Source organism: Thamnophis sirtalis, unplaced genomic scaffold, assembly GCF_051295495.1.
Source record: "Thamnophis sirtalis isolate CommonGarterSnake01/CBP01778 unplaced genomic scaffold, rThaSir2_p1.2 scaffold_6, whole genome shotgun sequence".
Taxonomy (NCBI): domain Eukaryota; kingdom Metazoa; phylum Chordata; class Lepidosauria; order Squamata; family Natricidae; genus Thamnophis; species Thamnophis sirtalis.
In genome coordinates, this window is record NW_028261386.1 from 101,985,667 (window position 1) to 102,004,532 (window position 18,866).

Sequence of the window (18,866 nt, forward strand, 5' to 3'; positions counted from 1 at the left end):
TAGTTATTTTCAATCCTCATTCAATAATTTGCATAAACTGTATGCAAACAGTTTATAATGGGATGGATGAGTGAAGAAGAATGCAGGATTCCTAGAATAATTTGCCATGCAAAAATGGATGGGAGAGGGGAGAGAAGGCAGCTTATTAAGGGAGAGTGAGAACAAATACAAGGATACATTAAAATGGGGGGAAATGGAGGGGAATAAGTTGATGGATTTAAAACCAGGGTGTATTATTATTGTTGTTGCTGTCATTGTTGCTTTTGCTGTTGCTGTTGTTATTATTATTGATATTATGTGGTTAATCTTTGGTGAGATTCACAGCCTTTGGGGCTGTTTGGTAGCTCAACAGTCTTAACCAAGGACCTAGGAACTGTTAAGGTAACGTCGGAGGATATAAGCTGTTCCAAGTAGGGTGGTTTTTTGTAGAATCAGAATGTTCAAGTCTGATAAATTTAAAATTTCCAAATAGCGAGGTAGCCCTTTAGGTATTGCTCCAAGGGCTCCAATTACAATTGGAACAACATATGATTTCTTTTTCCATAGTCGCTCAACTTCAATTTGCAAGTCCCAGTACTTTGTGATTTTTTCTTGCTGTTTATCTTCAATTCGTGCATCTCCAGGTATTGCAATATCAATGAACCATACTTTTTTCTTTTCAACTATTGTTATGTCAGGTTTGTTGTGGGCCAAGTGCCTGTCAGTCTGAATTCTGAAGAATTCTCCCACAAGATTTTGACTTTTTCATTCTCTAAAACCTTCTGAATCTGATGTTCCTAGTGGTTTTTGCTGTACTGAAAACCAAACTTTTGGCACAATTTCCAGTGAATGATCTTAGCAACGCAGTCATGGCATTGTAACTAGTCAGTTTGTGAAATTTTGCTGCACTGAAGTGGTCGACTGTCTCGTCTTTCTCATTACAAAGGTGACATTTGCTGTTGGTGGTAACATGTTGAATTTTTGCCTTCATGCAGTTTGTGGCTAAGGCTTGTTCTTGAGCTGCCAAAATAAAGCCTTCTGTTTCTTTTTTCAGTGCTTCTCAATTACTTCTTTCTCATATTCAGCTTTTTACTTAGTTGTCTTTAAAAGGCCGCCTTTATTTACTTCCTTAATCACTAGTTCTTCACTTTTCTGGATGTAGTCATTCAAGCTGTGTCTTTCTTCTTCCACAGTCTGCTTTACTTGTAGGAGTCCTTGACCACCCTTTGGACTTTAATATCTTGCAAATTCGTCGAATGTACTTGGCTGAAGTTGATTCCTTGACTTTATTATGCATTAAGTCAGAGGCCTCTAAAATCCCTCAGTACTTGTAACCTTCTTCTGGTTTTACTGCCTTTATCATTTCTTCATTCTCAAGTTCTATTCCATCAACTTCTAGGACCTTGCCTGCTTTGATTGCCATTGATGTACACTTGTCAATTCTAAACTGCATGCCGCCATCATCATCATCATCATCATCATCATCATCATCATCATCACTGTTATATTAGTCAGGAGACTGCAATGCTATTGCAGAATAATAGTTTGGCTGCCAATTTACCAGCTCTGTTGTGGGACATGCTCGCACACTTCCCAAAGTGCACTACAGGAGGGCAAGCTGGCTTTACACCAGAATGAAAGATGAGTGGATCTTCTTGCAGCCTCATCCAATGGCCCCCTCCTTCACCATAGCCCCCTTGCAAGCGGACAACTCATGAGCCAACTCATCTCCCCACCGAAGTGGTATCTATTTATGTAGGTATCATAGAACATGCTGTCAAAGTGCCAGGAGGTCAGAAGCTGAGGCAAGTGATGGGAGCTCACCCCACCATGCAATGCTAGGACTTTTGGAGCAGAGACCATCATGAAGCCATTGAGTTACTGCATCTCATTAATCAGGGTGTGATTATGTTGGGAATAACAGACAGAATCTAAAATTAATACAAATCAATGTTCATTTTAAAAAGTAGAGAGTTATATTTAAAATATATATATATAAGAAAACTAAAAAAAACAAATACTCTCTAACATGAAGTCACATGGGGAGCATTTAAGGGTTGGACACAGAAGAGAGCTAATGGAATAAAGTCTGGTATTTGCAAATGTATAAAAAATTAATTCAGAATGCCCAAAGATCCAAATAAAGAAAAGCAAAAGAAACAAAACAATATAGCAGCATCTTGACAAAACTCTCCCTTTAGCAAGTGAGAGTATGCAACCACATTTGTTATGGCTCCCATTCCTTCTCTCTCCTCTCCGCATTCAGTGTTATTAGGGTGGGCTCTCAGTTGAGCTTTCATGTGTAGGTCCATCAGGTCATAAAAATAAATGGAAGAAATTCAAGCAGTCAGAATGTATCCCTAAGATGGATTGTTAGCTGAAACATTGCAGTGCCCAGCTAAACCATTAAACCAAGTGACTTTGAAGATTCCACTCATAATTATGCCAAATTCATTTCTCTCCTATCAGTGTGGAGTAGTTTATGGCTAGACCATATAGAAGGCTGGTTCAATCATAAGGATGATTTCAATATTCTCTTCCTTTCTTATGAAGAAATGAAAAAGGTAAGATGTGTCTATTTTGTGTGGTGCGACATGAAGAAAAAATAAGTACAGAAAGGTTTAGAAATGATGGGATGTATAGAATAATAAATTCCAAGAAGTAGTAGTAGAGTTGAGTGAACCACTCTTGGTTATTTCTGTGAACTCCTGGAGGACCGATGAGATATTTGAAGAAACATAAGAGCCCTCTCTTCAACAAGAAGGAGGATCCATGAAACTAGAATGTGGTCATCTTGGTATCCAAAAGTTTTATTTTAAGGCATTTTTGGGAACACTTGGTGAGATGATCAAGATATGAATTTAATCAATAAAATAAAGTAAATAATGTTCTCCTCTTCGGGCTCAAAGAAGGTTGACTCAACTCAAGTGCATTTTCAAGAGAGACCAAAACATTCATTTAGTTTGGTTGGAGAACTGTCCAGCTTAAGTTGCAGCAAGATTGCTAAGAATGTAAAATTCTGTATCATAAATATATTGAGAACCAAAAATGTTTCTCAACAACTTGTCTCTTGGAAACCTTTAGCAACAATTCTATGGACGGGTTTCTGTGTTTAATGAATATTGTACATTTTTAAAAAAAATACAAATGATTTAATATTCAAATAATTGTTTTCTGTAAGAAAAGAATTAAAGTAGGGGAAGTGAAAGACAGCATTGATATGTGAAATATGTATAAGATAGTGATAATCTTTAGAATTCCCCAGATATATCAGCCACATTTTCCATCTTTTCTCTATTGTTATGGATGAACTAATATAAAGCTGTATCAAATTTCAGGATCTGAGAAGTTCTGTACTGAAAATATGCAATTTCCTAGGAAAAGAACTGACTGAAAAGGAGGTGGATGTTGTGGTGCATAAAGCTACATTTGATAACATGAAGGCAGATTCTAGAACAAACTATGCAGTCCTGGATCCTATCTTTATAGATTCTAGCAAAGGGGTCTTTCTTCGTAAAGGTAAATCCATAGAAATTTATACTCTAGGGGTATGCTTATGAATATGCCAGGATTGCCACCTTCATCTAAAAGGCACTTTTTGTAGAGTGGTATCAGGGTTGGGCTTCAAAAATTTTAGCAAGCGGTTCTCCGCCAGGTTGCTGGGTGGGCATGGGCATGGTGGCCATGGCCTAGCTGACCTCCTGCACCACAGAGGGGGTAGGTGATTTGTTCTCCCCAGGCTCTGAAGGCATTCTTCGAGCCTCCAGGAGGGCGAAAATGACCTCCTCAGGCTCAGGAGGTCTTCTGGAGGCAGGAAGTGGGCCCTTTTCTGGCCTTCCCAAACTTTTGGTAGGTCCGTTTTTCACCCTTCCCGAGCCTTCATGCATGAACTACACTTACCTGCATCGAAAACGGGCTATGTGGGAACTCCTGGGACAAGCAGGATGGGGTGGGCAGGGCCAGCCAGGAGTGGGATTTGAGGGTTCTCGGAACTGAAAAGAATCTTAGCTAGAGGTTCTCCCGAAACCCTACGAACCACCAGCAGCCCATCCCTGAGTGATATGTACATTTTCTAACAACTTCTCTTTCTGCTGTCTCTTCATGATGTTGCACTAAACTGAGGCAACTATAAGGCTTTCTTAGCTGTACCAATGTTAAATTGGTGTACTCCGTTTTATCCTGACAGGTTTTTTGCCATGGATATAATCTGACAGTTGCAATTTCTGGTCTGTTGCTTGCACAGACTAATGATCCTTTAGGAATGAGATTGTTTGAATACTGTTCACTTTAGCCTGTTGGGGAGACATCTTCTTTGCTCTCTACCCTGAGCATCTCCTCCAGTCTTAGAGCTGCCTCCTTAGACCATTGGCAGGACACAGCCAATGCTAAAAAAATCCCCCATCAATTATTTTAATTAATTATGGGACCGGTTCCAACAGGATGAACTCCAGACCATTTATAACTTCACTGGCAGACCATTGGTTCCATGACTTCCCAGAACAAGATGCTTATACCAGAGAAATCACTTGACCTGTTATATTTAGAAATCTTTACCCTTCTATCAAACTTCACTCTGTAGTCCAACTCTAGTTAAAATAGTACGGAACCAGCTTCCTGCCCAAAAATTAGAAATACAGATTTGTATATATTGTTTGATGGACAGGGAGCTAGACATTCCACTGATAACATAGGGATATGCAATGTTCCCGATTTTTCAATCTATTACCCTCTTTCTAAGACTCCATGAAACCGATAACAGGCATGGTAATTGGAGACTAGAAACCACATCTGGAAGACCTTTGACCTTCATTCCTATAGTCCCCTCCTGAAGCTCTAAAGATATAGATATATACAATGTTTGTGTGTGTGTGTGTTTGTTTGTTCATACACATACACACAAACATACATATATTTCTATACACTCACACACACATTCATTTTGGTGATAGGATGACATAAATAGCCTCTAGTTTAATTGAATACAAAATATATGTTTGCAAACCATTAAACTGTTGACATTTTTTAACCACTGCTTTCCAGGCATTGTTGGGGACTGGAAGAACATCATGACTGTTGCCCAGAGTGAAAGGTTTGACCATGTCTTTAAGGAGAGGATGGAAAAGCTGCCTTTCAAGTTCTGCTGGGATATTCAGGAGGATCCATAAGGCTATTTCCAGCTCAGTAGAGGAAAATAATGTCTGATACACACCTTCAAATATCTTAAATCAGAGATGACCTTCCAAAAATGGTCTTTATATAATTTTGGAATGTTTAATTCTCAACTTTGCAGAGATCATAGAATAAAGCAACATTAAATTCTATGCTATTATTTCATGTAATAGAAACTGCAGAAAACAGTTAATAGTGGAGATGAGGGGCTAGACGTCGGTGTGAAACAACGGACTTTCCTGGTAGCTCTGGGATCGCTGCCGAACTCAGGTCGCCTGGACAGTCCAACTGGACCTAAACTGTCCCGCAGAGATGGTAATAGGTAGAAGTATTCCTGTAGATCCCAGAGACATCCGCAAAGTCTCTGGTGATCTGGGGAAAAGCCTCTTTTGGCAGCAACTACGAGTCACCATTAGAGTGCTGGAACTGCTGACAGCTCAGAATGCAAGGGCAGGAGAGAGAAGCATGTCTTTTGGTGAGAGATTTAATTTTTTCTTAATTGGAGAGAGAACACCCTAATTTTTGAGATTTAATTTAAAATAAGGATTGAGAAGAGAGCAAGCGGAGGACTTGAGGTATGATTAATTGAAGGCTTCCGTTGTGTTTTTTTTCCCTTTTTACTATGGGAAGCTGGATTGGACTTTCACTGCAATTTACTTTTTAAAGTGGATTGGCTCTTTGCCCGTTTTTCTTATTCTTTTCATTGGACTCTTTGGAAACATGGAATAAGTTTTAAAGGTTTAAAAATACTTTTTTTACTTTATTTCTTTTTGGCTTAATGAATTACACGTTTTTTCTTTTTTTTCTAAAAGAAAAGTAAAGGCAGAGCTTATAAAGATTGAGAGTGGGTAACAATTTTCACTGCCACCTAGTGGATTTGAAACAATGTTTTTATTTTTACTTTGTTGCATGAATGTTTAGACCAAAGCTGTTCTCTTCAAGGTTGCTTAGCTGAGGCATGATAGGGAAAGGAACACAGTTGTATATACTGTAAATAATACTATATTAAAAGAGAAGAACTTTGTATAGAAAATGGAAAAAGAATTGGCCTTCCTTTTTAAAGAAAACAGAAAAGAAGATACATCTATGCAGAACATTTGAGATACAATGAAGGCTGTTACCAGCAGTGACGTTCAGTTAGGGGAGGCAGGGGAAGATGTCCTCTTTTTCTTTTTTCTTTAATATTTGCCATTTGGATTGAGTCTTCTCTGTTGAGTTAACGTTGCATGAATTGCAAAGGGAGGAAGATTGGGGGGGGGAATGCGAGCCTACCAAAGCTTCCAATAAATAGGTGGATTAGTCAGTGGGCAATCATCCCTCTAAGGTGAGCACAAGAAAACACCGTGCACCAGTTTCCAACTGCCACACAGTGTTTTTTAATGTGTTAAAATGATTTAAAATATTCCCACTCCCTCCCTCCTCTCTCTGCATCGAACTCTCTCCTGAAGTCAAGGAAGACTCTGCCCAGAGACTGATGATGCTGCAGAAGGGAGAATTCTCATTGGTCCTCTGGGGCTTCGTTGGTTGTAGCCTGCATTTCTCTGCATATCCAGTGTTTCTCAGGCATTGTGTCGACTTCTCCCTTCGCTTTGTGGAGACAGGGAAGCAGCATGGAATTGGACTGCCTGAGCCAAAGTAGTCAACGGGATCTTGATATTTGATTTTTGAGCAGTAACAATCCATTCCATTCTTTCCTTTCCCTTTCTGTCCTTCTTCTATCTTCCTTTCCTTTTCCCTTTCTTTCTCTTCTCCTTTCTTTTTTCCTTTCCTTTCTCCTTTTCTTTCTCCTTTCCTTTCTCCTTCTTCTTCCCCTCACTTCTTCATCCTTTCCTTTCTTCTTTGCCATTTCCTTTCCTTTTTCCTTTCCTTCTTTTCTATTTCCTTTCCTTTTTCCTTTCCTTTCTCCTTTTTTCCCCTTATTTCCTTTCCCTTCTTTTTTTCTTTTCCCTTCCCCTCTTCTTCATCCTTTCCTTTCTTCTTTGCCATTTCCTTTCCTTTTTCCTTTCCTTTCTCTTTTCCTTTCCTTTTTCTTCTTTCTCATTTCCTTTCCTTTCCCTCCCCCTTCCTTCCCTTCCTTCCTTCCTTCCTTCCTGGGGGTCTGAGAGAGAGGGAGTGGACCCTTTTTCTCCTTGCCCCCCTCCCCAACATCTGCTCTGATGGCAAATGTGCTTTTTTGTGTGCTACAGTATGTGTAAAGAATGCTGATATGAGACCTTAAACATAACCCTTTAACTGCTGCCTGGATAAGATAATTTGTAGGATTTTAATGTTTGTAAATCTGATTGTGATGACATCAGTGCCTCACCAGCCATAAACCTCACTGCACGTCACTGGTTACCAGAGATTTGATAATAGATTATACAAGAAAGAGAAATATAAAGAAAAGACAAACCTTCAAAGGTTTAGAAAATGACTATAAGATGCTTGAAAAAGAGCTACAGAAATTCCCACAAAAGAAATATATTAAAATAGAAATGGACACAAATAAGCACAAAGTGGACCTTCTGGAAAAGGAGGAATTGGCACAAAAAATTAGAGGTGCTAAACAGAACTACTTAAGAAATCCTCATCATTGAATGTGTCCAGCTTGACTCGGATCTAGAATTCGTAGGAGGTAAAGTTAGCGTTCTGGCCTCATCAAAAGTGTACTTGTTCTTCTCCTTCAGCTACCCCAGGTAAGCCGTGTTCTGCCAGAGGATGGCCTCCGCAGACTCCTGGAAGCAGGTCAGCACTGGTTGTCTGGAAGTCCGCAATGTTTGCCAACAGGATCATGTGGTACTTGAAGTTGTGGAACTTCTGGTCACACTTCTCACAGTGGTAGAGGCTGTTCTGCTTGTCAATCACCTTCTTGTTGCAGTCCTGATACATGCAGTTCTCCTTGCGCAGGTACACTACTGTGTCCACGCAGCTGAAGTAGTCAGCCTTATCTCCTTGGCCCAGGTTCTCTGCCTTGGCCTCACTCAGGGTCTTCCAGTTGGAGCTGCTCCCGGCTGCCAACCCCCCCCGCCCCAAAGAGATGGAGACAGACTCCTGGTGCTTCCCTTTCGAATCAAACCAGCTCCGCAGCTTGAAGGACTGTGGGCAGTCGGGGTTCACCAGGAGGGTGCTGGAGGAAACCAAGGAGAGACTCCGCCACCCAAAGTCTAAGACTCGGGCCCTCTGGATGGCCACCACCAACTGCTGGGAGTCATCAAACTTTTCCACATCCATGCCCCAGAGAGTGACGGTCATGGTCTTGTCTGACATGTTCACCAGATGCAGCTCCCTCTTGCAGACCTCCCGGATGGAAGACTTGATGGTGACCTTCTGAGGTCCAGGAGGGAGGATCTTACTGGTGCTCCCCAAGTCCCTGATGGCCACGAAGTAGAACTGCACTGAGGGCAGATGCTCGGTGTCCTCGCAGGGAATGATGGAGGTCTCGTTGGAGAAGGCGATCTCATACTCATGAAGGTGTATTGCTTGTTGGCCATCTTCAGGTTGCCCTTGGAGTAGTAGACATTATTCAACTCCAGGAGAGGGAAAAACTTGTCCACTTGGTCATTAAAGGCCATCTCTCGGATCTCACTGCTCTCGTCCACCATCTCTATGGAGAAGAGCTTCCCTTCGCTACGGGTGTTGCTCCAGGTGTGGTTCTGACCCTTCTGGGTCACCCAGGCACAAATGGTCCACTTGGACTGGTAAGACTCAGACTCTTTCAAAACCCCTCACTAAGGAAGTACAGGACTACAGCATCAGCTGTCCATCATGCTCTGCTATTCCTGCCTACAGAAGTTTAAAAAATGCATAGTGATGAAGGAAAGGGGAGAGCTGTTCCTGCACCAGTCTAAAGCAGATGCTGATTTCCCTTAGAAAATGGAATATGCTTTCATAGGGGTGAAAGGGACCTTAAAGGAAGTTTTGTCCAATTCCCCACACAAGGCAAGAGACCTTATATAATCCTGGTCAAATGGCCATTCGGTGTATTTTTGAAAATTTCCAATGAGGGAACACCTACAACTCCAGGAGGCAACCTATTCCACTGATTAATTGTTCTAACAATTAATCAGTGGAATATTTCTCCTTATTTCAGAGGAAAATTTCTCCTTATTTCTAAGTTGGATCTCTCTTTAGCAAACCTTCCATCCATTACTTCTTGTCCTACTCTCTGGAGATAAATCAGTCTCCTCTTCTCTGTGACAGGCATCCTAGAACCTGCCTGCTAGCAAAGGACCTTCCCGAAGTTGCTTTTCTGAGCAACGGGGAGACAGAAGGGACAAAATACCGGCTGGCCAGGATGGGTATACAGAGCCGGGGGCGGGACAAACTTACTTCCAGGTCCGGTGACTAACCGGTTTGCGAGAACTGGAGGGGACTGGCAGCAACCCACCCCTGAGGAGGAAGTAGGGTAGCCTGACATTCAGGTCTCCATGACAGGCTGTTCTTTAAAAAGAGATGTTAATGTCAAAGCCTTACATAGAATTAATAATCAAACACAACACAAGCAATACTTTTGATGGCTGGGGCATCACCTATACATATCTATACATACATACATATCTATAAATACCTATACATATCTATACATACATACATATCTATACATACCTATACATATCTATACCTATACATACCTATACATATGTTGGACCTCAAGGGTCAAGTGGGTCTGCTGCTAACGTACCTGCCTCCCAACAGCGTTGCAGCAGCCCTCCCCTCGCTCCTCGAGTCAGTAGCCGAGCTGGCAATTGAGTTCCCCAGGCTTATGGTCCTGGGGGATTTCAATTTGCCTTCGCTCGGTGAACACTCTGATGGGGCGCAGGAGTTCATGGCTTCCATGACAGCCATGGGCTTGACCCAAGTAATTCGGGGCCCAACCCACTCTGCGGGTCGACCTCGTATTTCTCTTGGAGCAGTGGACTTGTGATCTTGGTCTGAGGGGTAACGAGATCATACCCCTGTCATGGTCAGACCACTGCCTACTGAGGCTTGACTTCCGGAGACCAAACACCCACTGTAGGGTGGAGGAACCGACCAGGTGGTTCCGCCCCAGGCGACTGATGGACCCTGCGAGGTTCCAGACGAAACTTGGGGTTATTCCTGATACTCTCGCCCACAGTCCGGTGGAGATTCTGGTTGCTGCCTGGCACTCAGCAGCATCGGAGTCCCTTGACCGGATTGCGCCACTACGGCCACTCCGAGGTGGCAGATCCCGGAGGCCTCCTTGGTTCACCGAGGAGCTCCGGGAGAGGAAGCGCCGGAGGAGACGCCTAGCTTCAGCGGTCCTTGGAGGAAACCAGCTACCTAGACCCATTCCAGTCTGGCTTCAGACCTGGTTACAGCACAGAAACCGCTTTGGTCGCATTGACCGATGATCTCTGGAGAGCCAGGGATGGAGGCCACGCCTCCATCTTAGTTCTCCTTGACCTCTCGGCGGCTTTCGATACCATCGACCATGGTATCCTTCTGCGACGACTGCGGGAGGTGGGAGTGGGTGGCACTGTTTTGCAGTGGTTCTCCTCCTACCTCTCGGACAGGTCGCAGTCGGTGTTGGTCGGGGGGCAGAGATCGACCCCTAGGCCCCTAACATATGGGGTGCTGCAGGGGTCGGTCCTGTCCCCCCTACTATTTAACATCTACATGAAACCGCTGGGCGAGATCATTCGGAGGCATGGGATAAGATATCACCAATACGCGGACGATACGCAGTTGTATCTGTCCGCCCCATGCCAACTCAATGAAGCGGTGGACGTGATGAACCGGGGTCTGGAAGCCATTAGAGACTGGATGAGGGCTAACAAGCTTGTACTCAACCCGGAAAAGACCGAGTGGCTGTTGTGTTTTCCTCCCAATAATTTGGCCAGTGTTCCATCACTCAGGCTGGGGGGTCAAATATTACACCCCTCAGACAGGTTTCGCAATTTGGGAGTCCTTCTGGATCCACAGCTGACTTTTGATTACCACCTGTCGGCTGTGACCAGGGGGGCATTTGCCCAGGTTCGCCTGGTGCACCAGTTGCGACCCTACCTGAACCGGGAGGCTCTCACAACAGTCACTCGGGCCCTTGTGACCTCTAGGCTGGAATACTGCAATGTGCTCTACATGGGGCTGCCCTTGAAGAGTATCTGGTGACTTCAGCTAGTCCAGAATGCAGCCACGCGAGTGATTGTGGGTGCACCTCGGTTCACCCACATAACACCTATCCTCTGCGAGCTGCGCTGGCTACCTGTTGATCTCCGGGTGCGCTTCAAGGTGTTACTTACCACCTACAAAGCCCTTCATGGTAGTGGATCTAGGTACTTGAGAGACCGCCTCCTGCCAATTACCTCCTCATGACCCATTAGATTGCATAGATTGGGCCTCCTCCGAGTTCCATCTGCCAGTCAGTGTCAACTGGCAACTACGCGGAGGAGAGCCTTTTCAGTAGCAGCTCCAACCCTTTGGAACGATCTCCCCGTGGAGATTCGTACCCTCACCACCCTCCAGACCTTCCGCACAGCCCTCAAGACCTGGGGTTAAAGATTATATTCCATCCCCGCCCGAATGCTGAATGAATGTTGCTTTACTCTTTTAATTATGTATTGTCCTATATGTCTTTGTATGTTTCCCCTTCCTATATAAGTTGTAAGCCGCCCTGAGTCCCCTCAGGGAAAAGGGCGGCCTATAAATAAACCTAACCTAACCTATATCAGGGAAGGCTGCTGGGAGCAAAAACAGACCACCACCACCTGTTTTTGGCCTAGCAGGCCTCAGGGAAGCCTGCTGGGAGCAAAAACGGATACCCACCCCCCATTTTTGGCCTAGCAGGCTGCTGGGAGGAAAAATGGACCACCCCACCCCCACATTTCTGGAGAACTTGTAGTAGACAAAATACTTAAAAAGTTTTTTTTTAAGTTCCAAAGCTCAGCTGTGCAACATGCGATGTCAGAACATTTTTTCTTCTTTTTTTAATATTTTTTACTACTGGTTCTGCGAACCAGTAGTATTTTTTAGTACTGGTTCAGGCAAACAGGCGTAAACTGGTAGCATTTCACCCCTGGGTCTAGCCCATATGCTATGCAGATGTTTCTGTACACAGTGCCTGCTACTTGATTGTGCTCAGTGGTGTGATTCAATTTTTTTTACTACCGGTTTGGGGGGCGTGGCTTGGGCATGGCTTGGTGGTCATGTGAGTGGGTGGGCATGACCAACTCAATGTCACTCCCACCCAGTCACATGACTCAGCCATACCTACCCAGGTTTTGTGGATCCCTATGTTATCAGAAGGGTCCTAGTAGCACCCCACAAAAGCTTATGCCTTTTAATAAAATATATTAATACAATACAATAGCAGAGTTGGAAGGGACCTTGGAGGTCTTCTAGTCCCAACCCCCTGCCTAGGCAGGAAACCTTATACAGTTTCAGACAAATGGCTATCCAACATCTTCTTAAAGACTTCCAGTGTTGGAGCATTCACAACCTCTGGAGGCAAACTGTTCCACTGACTAATTGTTCTAACTGTCAGTTCTCTCCTTAATTAATTAATTTCCACTCATTGTTATAGTTATTATTGTTATTATTGTTTTAGTTAAACAGAAAGAAAAATAAGAAAAAAAATCATCTTTCGTTACATCTTGTTGAAAGTGTATCAATTGGTTACAAATATATCCCGTGCGTTTCTTCCACAGTCCTTACATATACTTCATTCAAATAATGTTGTACATTTTAAATCAAGAAAGAAAAGTTATATATTTTACTATCTCTGTACCATAATTCTCATTTGGTTACCATTGTTTAAACATGTTTTTATCTAGAATCATTTATATTAGAGCACACAACCACCTACTGGTGTTCATTTGCAATTTCAATAAATCTCCAATACCATTACACCTTTATGACATGTTCTAAAATTAATTTGGTTAAGTAGGATATCTGAGCATTCCCCCACCCCGTAACACACCTGTATGTATCATTAAATATTGTCCATTAACATTTATTGTTATTATTGTAGTTAACTAAAGGTTATTTACTAATTATCTCACCTCTCCTATCCAGGCCCACACAATATTATAACTTTATAACCATCTTTAAACAATGATTTATTAATAAGATTTATAGGATTTTTCTCTCAATCCCAAATTAGTTAATTACGGGCTAAGAAAATAAACATTAGACATCTAAGACAATCTAAGAAATATTAACATTTCTATTTGACAATCACCCAGAATGTATACTAGTATTTCTATGGTCTGCTTATTTATCCTAACTAGGGTTATTATTTCTCTATTAGTATCATAGTAAATTTATGTTAATGGATAAACATTCAATGGTAATTTAAAACAGTCTAAAAGGTAGTATAATCTCTACTTAATAATCAGTCAAGAATTAACTAGCTTTTCCCCATCAACTGGCATTTTTAACCAGTATCTTTCCAGTAACAAAATAGCCTTTCATCTCTCGCCAGTTGTTGTGCCAATTCTATGTCCAAAACCTTTCCAGGGTTTGAGACTTCTCTCCGCACATTGAAGCTTAAACGATCTCTCATGTAGTTTTGTTGCCCTTGAGTTGTTATTAATGTAAGCTTAACTTTAGTGGTCAGGTTTGTTTCTGAATAGATTTGTCTTATTACCTCCATCTTTTTCGCTCTTTCTTTTTCTCCTACATCTTGAAGTTTGGGGTGGAGCACCAAATTATCAAAGTCACTTTTCCAGCTTCCCTTCTTTTCACTTTCACTCACGTTTACTCCATTTATAAGTTCATCTAAGTTCTTATCTTTGTTTTCTGTATTTCCATTCACTTCCTTAATTTCTGTGGCTATAACCCCATCATATTTTTCTGTAATATCCCATAGTCTGTCTCATTTCTTGTAGAAGCTCTCAAATCCTTCTGAGATTTTTGGAAGTCCAGCCAAAATGTTTTGAATTAACAAGTTTTCTTCATCTGAGTATTGTTCCATTTTTTAAAATAAAGAATAATATAGGGAAAGAGCAAGGAGAGAAGAGGAATTTGGTAGAATCTGCCACTCTAGCCTATCACAGATTTTGAAGAATATATCTATTTTTATTTTAGATGAATGTTCTTTTATGGCTTTTAAAGAAGAAGGGTTCTGAAGTTTTTTTCCCTTTTCCAATTCTTGTCAAAGTATTTTCCACACACCACTATTTGTTGTTGCACAGTCGCAGTCAATATAAGAGTAAACAAAGAGAACATTGTTACAGCAGCAAGAGAAAAAGAGCTTCAGATTTGGGCTTTCAAGTGGCAGATTCATTTCTTTTAAAACCTCTTTCCTTAAGTATCTCCAGTATAATATTGCAACAAGAAGAGGAAGAAATTTATTGAAGTAGAAAGAGTTTTAATTTAAGCCAAAAAAGTTAAAGTAGTAAGGGAAAATAAGGAAAAAAGAGATCCCTTCATCTCAAGCGGAAAAAACAGGAGCGTTGCAGTCACTCAATCCACAAAAAATTACAAGCAAGAGCAAAAAACTTTCTAAGGCGACTGGGGATTAAGTACGCCATTTTGTTCTTGCTTAATGGACTAATTAAGCTTAAGAAAAGTTTCTTAGGGCAATCTTCTAAAAGAAAAGAAAAGAAAACTTCACCACTAGAAACACTTTCATTTCATTCTATCTTCCGTGGAGCTGTCTCCAACTATGTAGGCCAGGGGGGGCTGCCTATTTGCCGCCGGTTGGAAGCACTCCCCTTGGGTCGATCAGGGACTTTGCGATATCCCTGCGATCAGTCTTGTCTTCCAAGTCACCATCTCTTTGGGACAGTTTAGGTCCTGCCGGACCATCCAGGGGCAAAAGTGTCATCAGTGGATTCAGACAGCCGAATCAAAACAATGTATCATGGCGACATTGGCTCCTTCCCCATCCATTGCTTCTTGTTCTACCCTCAGGTGCTTTGGAGAATAGTTTGACTCGCTCTTCTTTGTGGCAACCCCTGAGATATTGGAACACTGCTATCATGTCTCCCCTAGTCCTTCTTTCTCTTAAACTAAATATACCCAGTTCATGCAACTGTTCTTCATGTGTTTTAGTCTCCAGTCCCCTAATCATCTTCGTTGCTCTTCTTTGCACTCTTTCTGGAGTCTCCATATCTTTTCTACATTGTGGCAACCAAAACTGAATGCAGTATTCCAAGTGTGGCCTTACCAAGGCATTATAAAGTGGTATTAACACTTCACGTGATCTTGATCCTATCCCTCTGTTTATGTAGCCTAGAACTGTGTTGACTTTTTTGGCAGCTGATGCACACTGCTGGCTCATATTTAAATGGTTGTGCACTAGGATTCCAAGATCCCTCTCACAGTTACTACTATTGAACAAGGTGCCACCTACAGTATACTGTACCTGTGCATTTCGTTTTTGTTGCCTAAATGTAGAACCTTACTCTTTTCACTATTTAATTACATTTTATTAGATAGTGCCCAATGTTCACATTTGTCAAGATCCTTCTGTATCTTTAGCCTGTCTTCTGGAGTGTTGGCTATTCCTGCCAGCTTGGTGTCATCTGCAAATTTGATGAGTTCCCCATTTATTCCCTCATCCAAATCATTGATGAAGATGTTGAAGAGTACTGGGCCTAAAACAGAGCCTTGGGGTACTCCACTGCATACTTCCCTCCAGGAAGATGCAGTTCCATTGAGGACTACACGTTGAGTGCGGTTGGTCAGCCAGTTACAAATCCATCTGGTGGTGATGCAGCCATGCCCACCCAGCTGGTGATTAGGGCAGAGAACAGGTTGTTAAATTATTTGAATCTCACTATGAAGAGGAGGTAGGGGGCAGGGAGAGGCAAGAAGGAGTAGGAGACAGAGAGGGAGGGGGATAAGGAGAATTATGTACTTGAATGAAGTTGATGAGTTTGGAAAGAGTATGGAGAGATAAAGCAAATGGTTATGGCTGTAGTCTAGATTTAACCATGATTCTAGTTCTTTCCTGTTTGTATTACTACTGTACTTCTGATTCCTGATTATGCTTTATATAACATTGCTTGTTCACAAAGAAAAAAGCACAATAGATTTGGATACATATTGATTGGTTGGTTGGTTATTTCGTTTATACGGTACCCAACTAACTCACTGTAACCTTTCTAGGCAATGGACATGAGATAAAAATGCAATACAAAGCTAGCCATATATACATAAACTTTATTTTGATTTGATTTGAAGGCAAAAAGACAAACATGTAAGTATCTCTGTTGTTATATTGAAAAAAAAATACCAAGAAAACACATTAGAATAATACTGAGTCTATAAGGATGCAGAGAAAATCACAAAGTATTACATAAAAGGTCCATTATATATATAACTCATGTGGGTGGGTTTGTATGTTTATATGTCTGCATGTGCATGCACTTATTTATATATACATATACACATACATACATATGTATATGTTTCACCTGAAATTGATGAAGATATAGTGAGAGATATTCGTTACCCATGTTTTCACTCAAAAATCAATTCCATTCAATTCAGTGCAACATACTCTAAATTGAGAGTGGCTCCTATAGAATAAGGGATGCAGTGGTTCAGTGACTAAGACACTGAGCTTGTTGATCAGAAAGGTTGGCTGTTCGAATCCCTAATGCCGCATAATGGAGTGAGCTCCCATTACTTGTCCCAGATTCTGCCAACCTAGCAGTTCAAAAGCATGAAAAAAAATGCAAGTAGAAAAATAGAGAGCACCTTTGCGCCTTCACCGTTTAGTCATGTCGGCCACATGATCACGGAGAAAATCTTTGGACAGTGCTGGCTTTGAAATGGAGATGAGCACTGCCCCCTAGAGTCAGGAATGACTAGCACATATGTGCAAGGGGAACCTTTACTTTTACCTATAGAAATATTTCAAAAGCAAATAGAGGTGCAGTACTTCAAATATGCAAATTTATTGGAAAAATGCTGAGCAGCCAGGAAGTGGACAAAGTCGTGGAGATGTCTACATTCAAGAACATGAAAGACGATCCTAGGGTAAACAGTATTAATGTCTATGAACAACATTTTGGACTAAAGAGCATACAACATCTACGCAAAGGTAATACCAACAGAACAAAATCAAACTTTAGTCTTTTCCTCACTTGCATCTAACCATGGGACAAAAACAGTTCAAAATCCTTTTTTCTTTTATGTCCTCATGACATTGACCTCTTCTTGTCCTCAGCATATTCACTACCTGAGGGAGCTCTATGTCATCTTTAGCTATTCCAATGTTTAACCAACTTTCCACTTCCTAAGGTGGCAGGTTAGTTTGTTCTGGGGAGAGACAAATGTTCTACCCCATTCTGTCTGTTGTACAATCATCCTGGCGGGGGGGGGGGAGGGCAGGATCAGCTCAGCGCCCACGGCCTCGGTTCTCTGGATGTTGAAGGATCATTCTGGCTTGGGCAGTGGAGAGTATAATTCTTTCCAATGAGGGTTTTCCCTTTATCCTCCAGATTCTGAGGTATAGCTTTGAAAAAGTGTTGAACCAGACTAGTAGGTTGGAGAGAGCAGTTTATTTATTTAGAAATTTTATTTTGCCACCTATTTGGGAGACTCAAGGCAACTTACACAAATATAAAGACATCATCTTTAAAAATAAAACTAATAGAAGAAAATAATCAGATAATAAATTAATAAAATAGTATAATATCCCCCCAGCCCTGGTGACAACACATCACACAAGCGATTTAATGGGATCCATTCTGCTCTGGGTTCCCCAGGCCCACTGGCAGCACCAGGTATTCATCACCTTCCTAAAAAGAATTGGGGCCAGTCTAATCTCTGGAGGGATGGTGTTCCAGAGAGAGGGAGACACTGTGGAGAAGGCCCTTCTTCTGGATCCCATGAGGTGTATCTCCCTCTATGGGATGGGACCCACAATATTCCTTGCCTCCCCACTCTGGTAGGACGGGTAGATGTGACCAGCAAGAGACAGTCCTTCAGATCAGGGGTCTCCAACCTTGGCAACTTTAAAACTTTGCTGAACTTTGCTGGCTGAGGAATAATGGGAGTTGAAGTCCACAAGTCTTAAAATTGCCAAGGTTGGAGACCCCTGCCTCAGATAACCTGGTTGAGTTGAATTAGAGGAGAGAGATAGAGAGAGAGGGATTCTGCCTGTGTTCATTCACCATACAGTCCCTCAGCTGCTGGTCAGTTATTAATCAAATTTTTTTCAGTACTGGTTCAGCATTTCCCCTGAACATATCAACTCTTAATTCTTCTTAAATGTTTCCTCCTATATTTATGATATAACTTGTGGCTGACTGGGCTTATTTAAATTTCAGCTTTATATATTCATTGGCAGGAAACTCATTTAGTTCTCCCTCTGTATTTATATCATTTCTTGTTGTAGAAGGAATATATGGTTAAATTATATTCCATTCATGCTTATATATCCTCTTTCTGTTGAAAAAACCTCTAAGGTAATGTATTACTATAAAACCTCAGTTGTGGTTATTGCTGAGCCACAAACCTGCTCTTTTACTTACTGATTGATGAATGAATGTGCAATGAGAGGATAAAGATAGCATTTGGATCTTGTGGAAAGACAGAACAGTGGTTCCAGAAATTATACCAGATATGCAGGGCTAAAGAGATGTCCAGCACTTCCAGTGATAGGACCATCTGACCACCATCAATGCTAAAGCTCCTTTCAGGAGAACACATTGCAGGCTAGGATCAATAATTGGATTTTGCTTCTTTTTCATAAGGAACTGTTGGAGACTGGAAGAATATTATGACAGTATCACAAAGTGAAAGGTTCAACAATATTGCTAAAG

At 41.7% G+C, this 18,866-nt stretch overlaps 1 protein-coding gene and 1 pseudogene across 1 annotated transcript in view; one reads left to right on the plus strand and one right to left on the minus strand.

Annotated features, from left to right (window-relative positions):
* The window catches only part of LOC148045124 (amine sulfotransferase-like), a 12,504-nt gene extending 7,204 nt beyond the window's left edge, over positions 1-5,300 (plus strand). The window contains exons 4-6 of the mRNA XM_087718586.1: positions 2,449-2,543; positions 3,318-3,498; positions 5,020-5,300. Of these exons, the coding sequence (XP_087574712.1) occupies positions 2,449-2,543; positions 3,318-3,498; positions 5,020-5,144 (401 nt within the window). The 3' untranslated portion in view covers positions 5,145-5,300. The remainder of the gene's footprint in view (positions 1-2,448; positions 2,544-3,317; positions 3,499-5,019) is intronic.
* A 2,389-nt stretch (positions 5,301-7,689) lies between these two features.
* LOC148045125 (replication protein A 70 kDa DNA-binding subunit pseudogene) lies at positions 7,690-18,753 on the minus strand (annotated as a pseudogene).
* Positions 18,754-18,866: the final 113 nt, after the last annotated feature.